Source organism: Trichoderma ghanense (genome assembly GCF_004382785.1).
Source record: "Trichoderma ghanense strain CCMA-1212 chromosome Unknown scaffold_10, whole genome shotgun sequence".
NCBI lineage: Eukaryota > Fungi > Ascomycota > Sordariomycetes > Hypocreales > Hypocreaceae > Trichoderma > Trichoderma ghanense.
This window is the reverse complement of record NW_027395673.1, coordinates 770529-786509: the sequence shown is the minus strand read 5'-3', so window position 1 is coordinate 786509 and position 15981 is coordinate 770529. Positions and strand designations below refer to the sequence as shown.

The 15981-nt window shown below is 55.4% G+C and overlaps 5 protein-coding genes across 5 annotated transcripts; 2 read left to right on the top strand and 3 right to left on the bottom strand.

The window, feature by feature from the left end:
- Positions 1-510: 510 nt before the first annotated feature.
- Positions 511-1777, top strand: CCMA1212_007843 (uncharacterized protein; the record flags this gene model as incomplete). Its single annotated transcript, XM_073705004.1, has 2 exons — positions 511-1702; positions 1764-1777. The coding sequence occupies 2 exons, from the start codon at positions 511-513 to the stop codon at positions 1775-1777; spliced, it is 1206 nt and encodes a 401-aa protein (XP_073556555.1).
- Positions 1778-2481: 704 nt separating this feature from the next.
- On the bottom strand, positions 2482-4140 carry CCMA1212_007842 (Geranylgeranyl transferase type-1 subunit beta; the record flags this gene model as incomplete). The annotated part of the gene is made up of 5 exons (XM_073705003.1): positions 2482-2814; positions 2875-3188; positions 3240-3285; positions 3339-3961; positions 4137-4140. The coding sequence occupies 5 exons, from the start codon at positions 4138-4140 to the stop codon at positions 2482-2484; spliced, it is 1320 nt and encodes a 439-aa protein (XP_073556556.1).
- Positions 4141-4599: 459 nt separating this feature from the next.
- CCMA1212_007841 (uncharacterized protein) lies at positions 4600-5347 on the top strand (the record flags this gene model as incomplete). The annotated part of the gene is made up of 3 exons (XM_073705002.1): positions 4600-4737; positions 4805-4943; positions 5058-5347. The coding sequence occupies 3 exons, from the start codon at positions 4600-4602 to the stop codon at positions 5345-5347; spliced, it is 567 nt and encodes a 188-aa protein (XP_073556553.1).
- Positions 5348-6017: 670 nt separating this feature from the next.
- On the bottom strand, positions 6018-9928 carry CCMA1212_007840 (Serine/threonine-protein kinase ppk16; the record flags this gene model as incomplete). The annotated part of the gene is given in 6 exon segments (XM_073705001.1): positions 6018-8341; positions 8419-8566; positions 8628-8745; positions 8812-8840; positions 8855-9270; positions 9922-9928. The coding sequence occupies 6 exon segments, from the start codon at positions 9926-9928 to the stop codon at positions 6018-6020; spliced, it is 3042 nt and encodes a 1013-aa protein (XP_073556554.1).
- A 614-nt stretch (positions 9929-10542) lies between these two features.
- CCMA1212_007839 (Helicase SWR1) lies at positions 10543-15786 on the bottom strand (the record flags this gene model as incomplete). The annotated part of the gene is made up of 1 exon (XM_073705000.1): positions 10543-15786. One exon carries the CDS (start codon positions 15784-15786, stop codon positions 10543-10545), a length of 5244 nt encoding a protein of 1747 aa, XP_073556738.1.
- Between the last annotated feature and the right edge of the window lie 195 nt (positions 15787-15981).

Below are 15981 nucleotides of genomic sequence, written 5' to 3'. Positions count from 1 at the left end.
GGAACCCAACGCAGGCTACTGTGACGACGTCAACCCCCTACGACAAGCCACTCCCACCAAGGCGACTCCCACCAGGGCAACGTCACCTTTGGAAACTGGTAATGGCTCGCTTGTCGTGGTTCATTCCGAGCCTCAGTCTACTCCCTATATGGCCCTAGTTGCACAATCTTCTACTGCGACTAGTAGCCCAGTTACGAAGCCACATATGCTAAAAACATGCATACTTTGATGCTTCTTAGCCTTGAAATGATACAGATTTCAAGGCGAACGAGATGCTCAGTCGTAGCCTCAACTAATCGCAAACGATATGAATAAGCCAACATGAAGAGACACCAGCAATCACTATAAGAAGGCGAGATCCCTCTAGAATGTCTGCTTCTCATCTTTTTCGTTTACATCCGCTTTCTTACGTCTACTTGCGTACATCTGCATCTATCTGACTTACATACCGTCATCCAATCCATCTACACCTTCTCAGACTTACATACGACCCCATCCTCATCAACCACCATGTCCAGCACATCAGTCCTCAGCCGGCCTCAACAGCCACCCGTCCTGCCCGAGGACCTGGTATCCATGGACACACTCATATACCTCGGCTTCAACGAGGAAGTGGCCCACCGTCTCTGGCAGGATAGATGCAAGTGGCTGGTCAGGGCACACGCCACCCTAATCAGCGACCAGCTGAACGAATCCTTCCTCGGTGCCATAACGGACCACCTGTATGAGGACGGTCTGGAATCCAACACGTGCGATGACAACGACCGGGCATGGCACAAGTGCATGAACGACTGCGGGCTCAACTGGCCGACCAAAAGGGCCATTATGGACTCCCTCTTCAAGAAGACTCGACTTACCCAGTCCTGCCTCCACTGGGTTCGGGACACGATAGAGCTGAGGTTCAAGGCCCTCCAGGAGGTCCTCGCCGCAGATGCGGCATCTGAAGATCAGGCAGCCCAGCCAACCTCGGAAGAAGACCCTGTCCCTCGCCCCAGCCAGCCCGAAGAAACGGCAATGAGCGAGGCCGTCCTGCGTGCTGCCGAGAATCCATCGGACACGACAATCACCCTGTACAAGGGCATCGACAGGGCAAGCGTCGACCATCTCTTCGGGGACACGGGAGACCTCAGCCGCATCTCCGCCCTCGCCACGGCCCCGCCAACAGACGTCTGCGACTTTTCGAGCGCGTACTACTTTTACGTCGACCGGGACGTTGCCGAGAACCAGGCCTGCTACATCCGACGACGCAGCTACCTCACCCGCGTCGTCCTCGTCCAAGCAACGATACAGAGATCGATGCTGGAGACTGGGTACGAAGGTCCGCGTCGTCAGGAGGTGTACTGGCCCAGCGAGGACTGGAAGCGACTCGTCTTCCACTGTCGGAGAAAAGACGAGATTCCACAGGACTTGGCCAGGTACATGGATGCTCGGCTTGTTATCGCGACGGCTGCGGGGAGGCCGACTCGGCACTTCGTCAGAGGTGTGAACGGGCCGGACGACATCACTGAAGGCATGGTGCTGAAGAATAAGCACGGGGAGGATGCCATTCAATACTGCTTCCGCAGGTACGATGCGGACTACTTCCTGGCGCAGCATGCGGAGCTGAGGATGCTGCCTTTTACGGAGATGGAGTATCGGGCGTGGTGTGTCGAGACTCGGGATGAGCCGTATAAGGATATTCCCCCGTTGGTTTTGCCGTGCCGTATGTTTTCTGACAGGCTTGATGATGTTGAGCCAAACTGGATTGACTGATGAACACGTAGGCTGTGTTCTTTAATGGGTGCTGTCTATGGTGGTTGTTGTCTGACGGTTGTCTAATGTCTAATGGTTGTTGTTGATGGTTGTTGTCCGATGGTTAATGCCTAATGGTTGTCGTCTATCATTCGCTGTCTATGATACCGAATCTACTCTACTCTAGAAGAAATGAACGAGTTATTCGGGAATCAGAGCTGTGGACTCTGTAGTAATGAAAGAGTGTACTACTACTGACACCCAATCTATCCATTGCGATGACCATCGGGGGAATCACCGTCTCACAGGGACAGAATACCAGTGGGACGTATATGCGAATCTCTCTCAGATGATGATCAAGCTAAGATCCTATGTCCCTAAAGGACGTGATATGGATATATATAGGCTAGGCCCTGGTGACGTACCTGACATCCATTAAGGAGACTGATTCTGAAAAAGGACGGCTTTCACAATGGTACTACCCCCAAAGTAAAAGCATGGGAATGCGTCCATAACATCAGAAACCGAGTATCCACAAACAAGCAGAACCTTGGGTATTAGCCATCTCTCCCCAGAAACATATAATATCAACGGCAGCCCTATCTGCATGAGCATAACGGCTACACAGCAATCAGCCATCTTAATATAGACATCAGTGGACGCATCCTGCTGTCCCATAGTGATTGAATCCATCATATGCTCTACCGCTCTCGCGGAGTGTCAACCTCCGATGCCAACAGAGTAAGGCCACTACTTGACCTTGACCATTTCCGCAGCCTTCCCCCAGAACTCATCCGCCCGCCACCCACCACGCTGTTCCCTCTGCCTCTTCAAAGACTGCAGCAGCCCATCTCGAGCAACCTCAATCTTTCGGACCCCTTCGATGCTGCAGCACAGTCCGGCATCGACTTCCTTGAGCTCGGCTCCACCCAGCAGAGCCACCGTAGTCAACCCCAGGTAGGAATGGTAAATGTCCGGGGGATCGCCAACCGACTTGCCAAAGCCGCCGATGGGGTGCTGTGTAATGTCCAGCAGGTAGTTGCAAGATGGCCGAGGATCGTAGAAGCCATCGCAGTCAAGTAGCTATGCATATCAATCAGTGTCAGCAGAGGGAGAGGCTCACAGCGCCTGCATGAAACTCACCTTCAAGGTGCCACATGCCCACCAAGTATAGCACGTATCGGCCTTCTTGTTCCACCTGCCGTTGAAGCCAGTGTAAGGAATTCCGCCATCGAGGCTCAAGTCTCCCAGCTTAGCCTCGAGGTGGTTGACTGTGCTTTCTTCGGCCTCCTCTTGCCTTGACAGATACTTGAACTGCCTGTGTGCGAGGAATCTGAGAAGTCTCTCGCGATCTGCAACGCCGCGGTCCAGCGCCCGCTTCGTCTCCTTTGTTGCAGACGCCTCAGAATGCCGGTCAAGCATTGCCAGAGCCGCGATTGCGCAGTACGAGTAGCCGGCTGTGAATCATCAGTCAATGCTCAACTCATTCAGACGCAAAGAATGCTCACAGTGAGATTCCTCCGTAGAAGACTCTGCAATACCACCATCATACGTCTGTCCACCCCGGTTAGTACCAAGAACCGCACATCCAGTCGAAGGAAACGCACCTGAACGCCCCTGATATACTCAATCATCCCCTCCGTGTCAATGTCCTCAACCCAATCCTCATCCCCCTCCTTCAAGTCACCCCGCAACATCCATCGGATCGCGCTCGCCAGATAACTATGCCGCATGTCCCTCCCCCCCATCGGTTCCCCATCCCACAACACCTGCCCAAAGCTCCCATCACTCCTCTGCAGCTTCTTCAACCAGCGCAGCAGCGCCTTGCGATTGACCCCCGCAAAAGCCGATCTCTGCTCCTCCTCCGTGTCCGCCGCCAGACCGAGCAGAATCAAGGCAAAGAACGTCGCCGCAATATTGGCCGACCCCTTGGACGCCTTTTCGCCGGGAATGGCATGGGTTGGACTCCCGCAGAAGCCGCCTTCGGGGTGTTGGAGGCTCAGGACCCAGCTCCGGGCGGCGGCTCGTTCCTGGGCTGTGAAGGGGACGGACAGGATGTCGAGGGCTGAGATGATGAAGAAGGCAAAGGTGAGCCTGGTGGAGTCGTTGGACGTGTAGGGCGTTGGGAGGAACGTCTTGTGGCATCGCTGCCAGTATTTGATGTGCCGGGCCGTGTCCAGCTGGGGGGCCGCCTGAGCGTCTGGGCTGCTCATTGCCATGCTTTTTTCCCCTTGAGAATGGAGAATCTCTCAGCAAATTGATGTCATGCGTGACTTGACTTGGTGTTGCTGAGCAGTGAATCGTCGACAACTTGAGGTGAGTTGCCAGCTATGTAAACGGAGGGCTTGCTTCACCAAACGATTCTCAAGCTCCAACAGCTCTCAGCTCAGTACCTTGGTCCACACCCATCTTCACTGCGCCACACCCGCAGCGCCAACAGCCACAGCTCCGTCAATCCCCCAAGCTCTTTTCCAATCGATAAGACATCCATCCTCCTTTCTGAGCACTCGCGCATGTGAACGCCAGATCAAACAACATGGTCTTTGCTCCAGCTTGAACGAACAAGCTGCTTCTCCTCTATCCCTTTTTCACGCCCTCGCCTCCGGCTTCTTTGCTTGATTCTCGGTTTTAGTAGGAGGTACAGCTCGTTTTGAGCGACGAAGACGGCAGATTCGACGAGAAGAGCGACTTCGAAGAAGAGGAGCTCGTGCCACGTATACGGCCTCTCCGAAACACGACCTCGACCTCGACACTCAACCTCGACCTCTCGCACCCTCACCCTCACCCACAAACAACTTACAGCACCCTCCAACCTCAAGCAACACCTAACCCCAACCAAACTCCTCAATTCCCGGACCATCCGCCACAATGGCCCTCATATCATCCACCACAATCATAACCTCCATCTCCCTCTTCCACCTCACCCTCGCCTACTTCTTCCTCTTCCGCCCCAAGACCATCGAGGACCAGGCCCTCGTCTTTGTTCTAGGCGAAAGCATGAACATTGTAAGTCCCCCGTTTCATGCCCCTTGCTCTTCTTGGAGCATCGTGTATCTAACAGTTACAAATACAGCCCGCCGTCCGAGGCTTCGACGTCCCCAGCCCAGCCCTCGCCCTCGTGGCCGTCATCCTCGCCTTCTCCGGCATAAGCGACCTCGTCTCCCTCTCCATGCCCGAAGAATTCAGCGCTCTATACTACTGGGGCACTCAAGGTCCGTCTTCTTCACGCCCCCCTCCTACAAACCTCTCCCCTTCACCCCTCCCTTCTCTCAAAATACATGTTCTTGTTGTAGGAAACTAACACGGTACATACCAAAAACGCACAGCCCCCCTCCGCTTCTTCCTCTCCATGGTCCTCGTCGCATACTCCTACGCCTTTGGCTCAAAATCACCCATCTTCTCCTCTTCTTCGTCAACTTCATCACGTCGTCCCGGTGGAACCCTTTCAAAGAACTCTGCTTCTGGCGCGCAGCATTTGCACAATAGGCTGCTCTTCTCGTTCATGTTCATCGAGATGATGGCTTGGTTCTGGACGTGGATCACGCTTCGGGAAGAGAGATCGGCTATTGTTGAGAGGATGAGGAAGCAGCATGAGCGGGAGGCTCACAGCCACTAAATCTCTCCCCCTTGCTTTGCTTACCTGTTAGGAAGAGCATCGTCATACCTTACATGCATACCTATATATATACACATGCATACATATCTACCATCTGAGTGAAGAAGAAGAGAAGCAACCGGTGAGCGATCCAGCCTTGGAGCATTCATTCACCACATAAACGGCCACGATCGGGTCAGGGAAACAAGGAAAGGCTTCAGTTCTATCGACTCTCGAAAAGTTCTAGCTCAGTCTAAGCCGTAGGAAACACAACGGTTGCTATCCATCACCACAGCGGGTATACCTACTCGTACATATAACAAGAAACAGGAAAGAAGGAGCTTTTTACAAACTTCAACGAACCCTGAAAGATCAAGGCAATAGAAAAAGCAAGAGGGCGTGAGGGACAAAGAAAAGCATCTTCGTTGTGTAGGTATGTGCGTATGCAGTATACAGTAGTGGCGATCTCGGCCCAACCCTCGCCGAAACACGGTTCATTGAGATGATTAAAGGTAAATATTATAAGAAAGATAGGATAAAAAGTAGTCGGAGTGGTCGTAGGGAGCACACTGTCCCTTTGGCTGTGTCTGTGTAATTCCATGTTACGCTGTATTACGGTATCTGCCATCTCTCTTCCAGCAGACCGCTTCGCTTCCAAGGTTGTTGGATGGCATCATTCGTTCTCCTCCCTTCAAGGGATATTTATGCGGCTACTGATTGTGTTCTTGGGAGAAATCGCCGAAGGACTGTGAACCTCCGCCGTAGGGGTCGTCGCCTCGTCTTCAACGATTTGCTCCTCGATAATTTCCCCTGGACCGCCCACCACTGGGGCAAAGGCGTCCACCTCTTCAATCTCTTCCTCGTCGACGCCTCCCATGTGGTCTTCATCCTCCTCTTGAATGGTAATCTCCCCAGAACGGCGTCCCAACCCCGAGGCGCTGCCACTGCGGGAATGGGAATGGGAATGGGAACCACCGGCCGCATTCCTCATCGGTCCGTGAGGGCCCCCAAAACTGAGGCTCGGGCCCTTGAAAATATTCTTCTTCCGCTTCGCAAACATGACACCCGACGCAAACGGATTGGGAGATCCAGGAGCTTGTGGCTGGGCCGAAGGCATACCCTCATTATAAGAGTTCACCGGAGGCATGCGAACGAGACGAATATTCGAAGGGAAACCTGTGCCCGTGGGCGTCGCAGGGAGGACCTTGACCGAGTGATGCGGTGACTGTCCACGGCCTAGCGGTGTTTTCGTCGTTGACACGGAGCCCGTTGAGCTGGTGGAGGACGCCTTGGAGTGGGTGTGGTGGTGGTGGTGCATTGACCGGACGGAAGATACGGAAGACGAAGTCGACTTTCTCCCCCGCAAGCCTGCGGATGAGCGACGGACAGTCCCCCGTGGTGTCAAGGGCGATGGTGAGAGCGACTGGCGCTTGTAGGGCTGCGAGGTAGAGATGTGAGGCCTCAAGGGGTGCTGAGATGGCGTTCCGACCGGCCCGCTCACGCTTCCCCTAAGAGAACCATAGCTGGACGACCCGTTGGCCCTACCCAAGTGGCCGTTCGCAACGACCCCCTTGGGTAGGGGAGCCGTGGCATTGGCCCCTAGGGTGTTCGTGTGCGGGTACTTGCTCGTCTGCGGCCTAGGACTGACATCATTGCTGCTCTTGGTGCTGCCCTCCTTCTTGTGCAGATCAGGCACGCTCCGACTTGTGCGTCGTTCATGTCCGCGCCGCCGTCTGGTCGTGTTTTCAAAGAACCAATGCGTCCAGTTCTTCCAGTGAGCGATGATAGCTTGACTAGGTTTCTTCTTCGCTTTCTGTAGACTACTGTCGTCCTGCTGCTGTGAGCTCGGTGGCGCGCTGTGGTCGCCCAGGCCCAGCGACTCGGTGGTGGTGACGAGGTGCAGCGTCGATCCTCGAGATCTGGCACTGCGCAGAATGCCTTCCTTGGGCGGTGGGATCGGTCGATAGTTGCGCGTGGTTGAGACTGAGCGGATCGAGTGGCTGTCGATGGAACGGTGGCGACCATTTTCGTCGGGGGTCTGCGGACCATTCGAACGACTTCCCTCCGTAAAGTACGACATGTCGGTAATGGCCAGATCGTAGTAGTGAGCGCTCCTTCGATCCGGTCTGCCGCGGGTCCGGGGCATTGCGGGTTCTCCCAGCCTGATAAACTGCTTTGTCAGACCACCATCCTCGTCCACATCCTGCAGCATCCGTTCGAACCGACTCGATGCCACCGAAATCCGGTGGAGGCTCTTGTCCGCCTCTCTTTCTTTCCGCTTTCTCTCCCTTCGTCGCTGTTTTCGCTCCTCCTTCTCGAGCAGCAGCGTCCACCATCCAGCCAAGGTATCGCACTTTTGCGCAGTGACGCTCTCCATGAGCGCGTCAATGTCTACTCCGGCACTGCGCATGCGGTGTAGGCAATCCTTCTCCAAGTGAGTGGAAAAGGGGGGCAGAGCCTTGGTTTCGAGAATAGCCTGCTGCGCCGGCGCGTGTTCCGCCAGAAACGGATGAGCCAGGATCTCTGGAAGTGTCGGTCGGAGAAGAGGACGCTTCGAGAGAAGAGACTTGATGAGAGGAATCGCCTCGACGGGAAAGTGCTCGGGGTACTTTGCCTCTTCCGTAAGAATCTTGGTCCGGGTCACGTTGTCGTCGTCATCGTCAAAGGGGAGCTCTCCGCAGAGCAGGGCGTACAGAATGATGCCCAAGCTCCAGACATCCACCTTTTCACCCGCATACTTTTCCCCCTTGAGCATTTCCGGCGCAGAGTAGCATATTGTTCCGCAGAATGTCTGTAGGTGGTTCGTCCGACCTTCGTACTCTCTCGTAAAGCCAAAGTCGACAAGCTTGACGTTTTCGTGGGTGTCGAAGAGAATGTTTTCGAGCTTGAGATCGCGATGGACACAAGACTGCATGTGAACGTAGCTGACGGCGCCGACCAGCTGAGCAAAGATCTTTTGCACCTTGGCCACGGGCAGGGGGCCATGGTCGAGCAGATAGTTGTAGAGTTCGTCACCTGAAAGCCCGCACGTGTCAGTTCACTTGTCGGGAGATCGGGAGGGTCGAGGTTCGCGTCATCCATCGAAACCTTACCTGCACAGTACTCTAGGACCATCCACACCAAGTTCTCCGTCACGATAACTTCATACAATCTGGCAATATGGGGGTGGACGAATTGGCGATGGTGGTGGATCTCGCGGGCGAGGTTGGAGTCGGTTCGGTTCGCCGACTTCAAGACAACCTAAACAAGCTCATTAGCAAGAGTCGCCTTCCTAGGCATGTGGACGGGCAGAAGCACTCACCTTGGAGCCATTCGTGAGCTTGTGGGTGGCCAGGTAGACCTTGCCAAAGGAGCCCTTGCCAATGAGGCGGCCGAGGGTATAATTGCCGACGGACTTGAGGTCATTGCTCGAGAATTCGCTGCAGAAATCCACCACGGTCAGCAACAAGCCGCAGCGCGACGTCGGGAGAGCACAGGACACTCACTCTAGAAGCTCCTGGTACGATGTGGCAAGCTATAATCAAACACCAAACCTGTATCAGCCTCCGTCTTTTCCAACGTCTCATCCGCTTCGACCTCGAACAGGCAGAAACCCACCTTGGCCTTTCGTCCCTGCGCCTCGGCCTTCCCCTTTGCCGTCTGCATGCCTCGTCGCCGTGCCGCGCCCGCAGCGCACGCTCTCTCGCCGCCGGCAGCAGACAAGAAGCACAAGGCCTCCAGAATCCGGCTCCGGGCCCGGGGCCTCCTGTGACGATGAAGCTCAGGATCAGGATCAGCCTCCTCCGCGTCTGCAGGGGCCTTGGTCGTCGTGGCCGCCTGGCTCTCGCCCCCTATGCGTGTCCTCTTCGCGGCGTCGGGCTCGGGGGTCAGGCTCCGGCTCAGCCTGCGGCGACGCTCAATGCATTCGACGGCGGCGGGCTGCTGCTCCTGAGTGCGTCGTCGAGCTTGGGACGGCGGAATGGCGGCGGTCGGTTGTGGTGGAAATGGCCCAGGGATGGGGCAACGCGTTTTTGCGTGTGGGAGAGGTTGGGGGGAAAGTATGAATAGGACGGTAATGGCTGGTTTTTTGCTTGTTTCTTTCCCCGCTGGGTATCTGCTCTAACGTCTGAAGCGAGATTGTCTTTGCTGGAAGGGCGAGGATGGACTGGGAAATTTCGACATGGGGGTGACTTTCGGGTTACAGGTTCAATGCTGGAAGCTCAGTTTCGAGGGGGGGCTGACACGGCTGATGCTCATGGCACTGGGGGTGGCTGAAGGTACTGTGACCTGGATGACCTTGGATGGAACCTGTACCTGTACCAGCAGCCTGAGGTCCACTGTAGCCGAACTCAGTGGAGGTGTGCTATGAGCAGGGGAGCAGGCATCCAACGACATGGAACCTCCGGAGCAAAAGCACAGCACAGCACAGCACAGCACAGCACAGCTCTTCTGCTGATGGAGCCGTTTCCAGGTACCGGTACCTGTACCTTCCCGTCAGGTACCCGTACCTTGCAGTTCCGGCATTCCTGTCGTCTACCCAAATCAGGAACAAATCAGGTACCATCGTATGCCAACTTACAAGCAAGCATCTGAACAATCCGCCCCCAGAAGTTCACACTTCATCTTCATTCATTGCTTCTACTCAAAATCAGGCCTGTCGAGAACTGTAGACGCCCTCTGCGTAATGCTGCGTCTTCCCTCCCGTACCGCTACGCCCGCTCATCCAGAGGCAAATATATGGCCCGACCTCATTGGCTTACACACGCAGCAAGTGGGCCCCAGATGCGCTGTGACATCTTCCGCCGCTGGCGTCCGGTGCGCGTGTCATCGTACTGCTCTAGCACTAAAACATCGGCTCATCAGCCTCGGCGAAGCATGCACCTCCATCTGTTATCACATCATCATCCACTACAGCCTCGAGAACACAAGGTAAACATATAGATTATTATCAATCAGAATCATTGAGGGGTCTTGCTTCATGTAAATCAAGATCGTGACTCTAAAGCATCAATGGCAGACCTTTTAAAACCCTCGCCAAACTCCTTTCATCAGAAACCGTTTTGGTAACCTCACAGAACCGAAATCTCCCCCCCTTCTCTCAAACACCATAACTTACAAGCAGAAAACGACCGGATACTGTACACAGTGATGTAATTACATAAAATCGTACATTGACAACTAAACAACACAGGGACTGGCTCGACAGATTACCGGATTGGCATCTCGCATCTCTCCCATCATCGTTTTCTTATGTCTTTACCCTTCTTCTTCCCCTTCTTTTTATCCTTTGGCAGCTCCAGTTTCGTATGCTTAAGCTCTTCCGTCATAGTCGAGAGCATGTAGTCGTCAATGTTGCCCATTCTTCCGCCCCAGGCATTATACTCCTCGGTTGCGTCAACACCGGGTTCAACAGGTCCATCCAATATTCCGATGCCCCCGTCAAAGATGGATTTGCCCGCCGGCGTCCCTTGACGAGCCGTTGAAGTGCCCGACGCACTTCCACCAGGCTTCTCCGTAAAGTCGGCGTCGTCGGCGAGGATCTCCTTCTCTGCTACGCGTGCGGCGGCGACGTCCTCCTTGTCCTCGGCCTGTTCGAAGACACGGCCGACGCGGCGCTGATCGCTGTTGCTTTCCGACCCGCCAAGAACCAGGTCGAGAGCGGCATCTGCGGCGGCAACACCCTCGCTCATAAAGTCCACCTTTTCGCCGAGGACATCCCTGACAGAAGGACGATTAAACGAATCCGTGTTGAACTCTCCTTCCTGTATGACGACGTCGTCGAGCATCTGCTTTTGTGACGCTTTGCGCAGAATGTTGGCTTCGATGGTGTGCTCGCTCACAAGGCGGTAAATGTGGACATCACGCGTCTGCCCGATACGATGGCATCGGTCCTGACACTGCTTATCCATGGCCGGGTTCCAGTCTTGGTCGTAAAAGATGACAGTGTCTGCACCCGTCAAGTTGATGCCCAACCCTCCTGATCGAGTGGACAGGATAAAGCAGAGAATCCGTGAGTCGTGATTGAACCGGTCCGTCAAGATCTGACGTTGCTCAATCTTAGTGGCACCGTCTAGTCGGAGGTACTTGTGCCCGTGGATGTTGAGAAACTGCTCTAGGATGTCGAGGACCTTTGTCATCTGCGTAAAGATGAGAGCGCGGTGGCCGCCGGCTTGCAGCTTGCGCAGCAGCTTGTCCAGTGCCTGGAGCTTGCCACAGTCGTATTGAAGCAGCCGTTTGTCGGGGAACTGAATGGTAAGACGCATGCGCGCTTCGTGCCAAGGGTCTGCTGGGGGCTCCTTGGGCATAAAGGGCGCCCATCGCACCGGCGCCGATAGCTTCAGGTCTTCATCTGTGAACGCCTCGACGCCTTTTCGACCCAGAATGACCTGGTTGAGATCTCGAGTCACCACCGCGGGAGTGACGCATGAGAACTTTTCAATGGTGGTCTTGAGGCTATCGGCTCTCTGTTCGAGGGATGGAGATAACGCCCGCAAAAAGGCTGAATCGTTATCAAACCACTCAAGGACCTTCTTAGGAATCTGAGGTCGGGGCTTGCGCAGACGGTCATGAGCATTGATATTCAGCAGATTGACAACATTGCTCCCGTATATCGGCCTTTGCTGGCGGCGGAGGGCGTTGAGGTAAACACAGTGTTGCAGCTCTTCGAAACGGCCCCATCGGGCAGCACTCTCGACGTAGGCAATGTTAGACTCTACCGTGGAAGGGTCCAGGGTCGTGTAGGCGTTTTGAGCTCGGCACTTCTGTGCCTCTCTAAGATCCATGAGGATGCGATGCGAACTCAGCTGGTTGATACTGTCGGCTTTGATGGTGGATAGATGCTCATGCTGAGTCGGTACTAGGTTCAGAAAGCCCAAGTTGACCGTGCTCATGGGGCTTTCAAAGTTCGAAGGCGACCGCTGCACGACCCTCACCGTGTCCTGATATTCTGCAGGTACGGATTTGTTCATGCGAAACGAGGTCATGATGGGCCGGTCGACAAACAGGTCGGGGTGGTTGCACACTTTGCGCAGCTGCATCAAGCAGTTGATGATGGAGAGATAATTGCCGGACGCCAGTGTATCTCTTGTATCGCTGCGTGCCAGAAATCCATCGTACAGTTCGCGCTGGCGCTTCGATAGTCGGCAGAACTCGACGTGTTCGTATTTGGCCGGCATCTGCTTCTCCACGTCGGCTTTGAGACGTCTGAGAAGGTATGGCCGCAGAACCTTGTGAAGTTTCGAAATGATGGCCTTCGCCTCGTCATCCATCTGGTCCCTCCCGCTCTCCAGGATTTGGGACTCAGGCTTGCGGAACCAGTCGTGGAACTCCTGCAAATCAGCAAAGCCCCCGACGCCGTTCTCCGCGGGCATGAGGAAGAAGAGCAGCGACCACAGCTCCGTGAGGTTGTTCTGAAGCGGAGTTCCTGTGAGGAGTAGACGTGAGTGCGTGTTAAACCCTAGCAGCGTCTGCCACCGCTGCGATTTGAAGTTCTTGATATTGTGCGCTTCGTCCAGGATCATGTAGTGCCACCTCCGTCGCCTAAACACCTGCTGGTCTTGGAGTACCAGCTGGTATGAGGTGATGCAGACATTCCATACGTCGTCATTGTTCCATCCTTGTCGTTTTCTCTTGCGTTCCTCCTGGGATCCGTAGTAGGCGAGAATCTTGAAGCCGGGACACCACTTCTTGAATTCCATCTCCCAGTTCAGCATGACACTGGTGGGCACGATGACAAGATGAGGGCCCCAGACTTCGTGACGACAGGCAAGGTGCGCCAACAGCGCAATGGTCTGGATCGTTTTGCCCAGACCCATCTCATCTGCGAGGATGCCATTCGTATTGTTTTCATAAAGGCCGGCCAGCCAGTCGAGGCCTTGCCTTTGGTACTCGCGCAGTGTTCCCCTGAGGAGAAAGGGAACTTCTACCTTGTGGCCTGTAGGTTGCGGTGTTGAGACTCGGGTTACGGCGGTGGATGATCCAGCCCGCTCAATCTCTTTTGGCGGTGTTGTCTCGGTTTTTGATGGCTTCGTTTCTGGTTTGGCGTCCGCTGTTGTCGGTGAGGACGCACCAGGTGAGATCTCAGAACGAACATTTGCTGCTTCAGTTCCAGGGGGACCATCCTTCTCTGGCGCTTCCGTGGCTGCAGGGTCTTTCGGTTTTGTTGCTCCGCTGGCCGCTGGTTCTGGAACATCGGCCATTGGAACGTCCTCATCCATCTGTCCCAAATCTGCATCGGCTGGCTCGGGATGGGTGGCAGATTTCTTGGCTTCTTCGTCATCCTGCTGCTTGGGGCTGTGCAGACCGTTCAGCTTGGGCTCCGTCGCAGGTGTCAAAGGACCGGCGCTCTCGCCCAATTCCTTTGCGTTGTCGCCGTTGACAGAATCAGGATGGTGGACGAGCGACATCTCATCGTCATCGTCCTCTTCCATCACCTTATCAGGATGCGTAATCTCGGCCCCAGATGCATCAGCCTGGACACCCGTCTCGTCTTTTTCCTGGCCTTCAGGTTCAGCTTCGAGTTTCTTCATCGCCTTCAGTTCTGACTTTCCGAAGAAGAGTCCCAGTAGGCCACCGGCCTCTTCCTCAGATCCCGAGTCGTCCGTCGAGCCTTCGTCCCCGGACTCGCCACTCCCTTCAAAGTCGCTTGAACCTAGATCATCGTCCATATCCACCGATTCATCGCTTGTGTCGGCCTCCGACTCGTCTGCGTTGCCCGGGGTTCGACTCGCGTTGTCAGCCGTCGAATCTACATCTTCGCGTTCGAGATTGGGTATATTGGCGTATTTGGCCCGTAACTGCTCCTGCGTCAGGCCCTCGTCTGCGGCGTCTTTATGATCTTCATCCTCTTCATCTTCCGAAGACGACATCATATCGCTGTCATCATCACCGTCTCCATCACCACTTGCATCTGTCTCTGCTGAGGAGAGGCGGGACTCGTCCTCTTCTCCTTCATCCTCGCTAGCGCTGTCGCTCAAATCGTCAAAGCCATCCTCATCGAAGAGGGACTCCGAATCTATGCCTCCAGCGCGCCGAGCTTGCAATTTCTGCTCCGACAGACTGACTGCCTGATTAAGCGCAGCCTTGACTCTCTTTTGCTCTTCCGCCTCCCATTGTATCAATCGCCGCCTGTTGACCTCTGTACGAACATTCTCCCAAGTACCGAATAGGGATTTGAGAACAGCCCGATAGTGTGCCAGCCACGAGGCTCTCTCTTCTGCCTCTATCTCTTCAGCAGTCTTGGGCTGACGCCGCAGCCATTCTTCGCGACAGGCTTCAGCCAGCTTTTTGGCGGTCGATCGATGCCGCTGCTGCTCCACCACCATGAGCTTTCGAAAATTGGCTGCGGCCCTCGTCATATGGTCTTGTCGCGCCCATTGCCTCGGCGGTTCCTCCTCTCCTTCGGGTACGAACAGGGAGCACCGCTGCATGGAAAGGAGCCCTCCCGGCTCAACCTCCTTCTCGATGCGTAGTATTATGCGGGCGTCATTCTGCGCCGCTTCGTCTGTGTAGGGTGGTCCATCCTCAGATGCCATGAGGCCACCATCTTCGACAGGGATATCTCCGGCTCGATTCCAGAAATCGTCAAAGTCGGTTCCTATTCGCGGTCGTTTCCGTACCTGGTCCGGATGAACCAACGGAATCACGCCAAGCCGAGACCCAACCCTCAGCTTGACTCGCGGAGACTTGCCGGAGCCTTCGAAGGTGTTATGTCTTGCGGCATTGCCGGCAGCTTCTTGTTCAACTGCATCGCTAAGCCGTGTTCTTCGCGTTCGTGTAGAGTGTCTGAGGGGCTGTGGCGGAGGAGAGGGAGTTCGTCGGCGGGTCAGTCGTGCCGATGACCGATGATCGGGAGCAGCGCCTCTCTTGGAAGCATGTCTCGAATTCGATTCGGATGGCGTGGTGCTGGCTGATGCTGACTTGCTCATGGGCTTCTGTTTGGTTGCGCTGACGCCTGCGGTCTTGCTGGGCTTGCCGTTTGTCAGCGGGCTGTCTTTGGGAGTGCTCCCATTCGATCCATTGATCGAATGTCGGGTATTGCGCTTCGGGTTCGGATTAGGCGGCTCGGCCGGGGTGGACAAAAGGTTGATTCGGCCGGATTTGCGCCGTCCGTTCTCCGTGAACGATGTAGGGCCGTCCGCTTCGATCTTCTTCCACGGTGGCGAGATGGGCTTCAGCTTGCGAACGGCAGGCGGCGGCGGCGTCGCATTCCGGGTCCTCAGCCTCTTCGCAGGCCGCTCGCCGTCGTCCACACGAGCATCGTCCACGGCTTCCGCAGGCGGCGGCACGTGGCCATTGGTCTGAGCCGGCGTCGCGTCCTGCTGGCCATGGCCGTTCGCCTGAGCCTCGCCGGCGGCTTCCCGACCCTCGGGCTCGACGTGCGGCGCGTCACTGGATGGAGCGTTGAGCGTTCCGTCGGCGGGCGAGGCAGCCAGAGGATCCGCGTCGGGAAGGACATGGTCTGGCGACGCGGTCTCGAGCATAATCGCAACGTGGAGCTAGGGGACGTCGCAGGCGAAAACTCTGTGAGGCTATCATTTGGCGGGGGGAAATTGACATCTACGGATTCGTGGCGATTTACCGAACATTCGGACAGAGTTTGCACATGATCAGAGGCCTGGGCGGAGCGCTGCGGCGGTTTTTGCGAGGAATTGCAGTCTACTCAGCAAAAAGTTGGA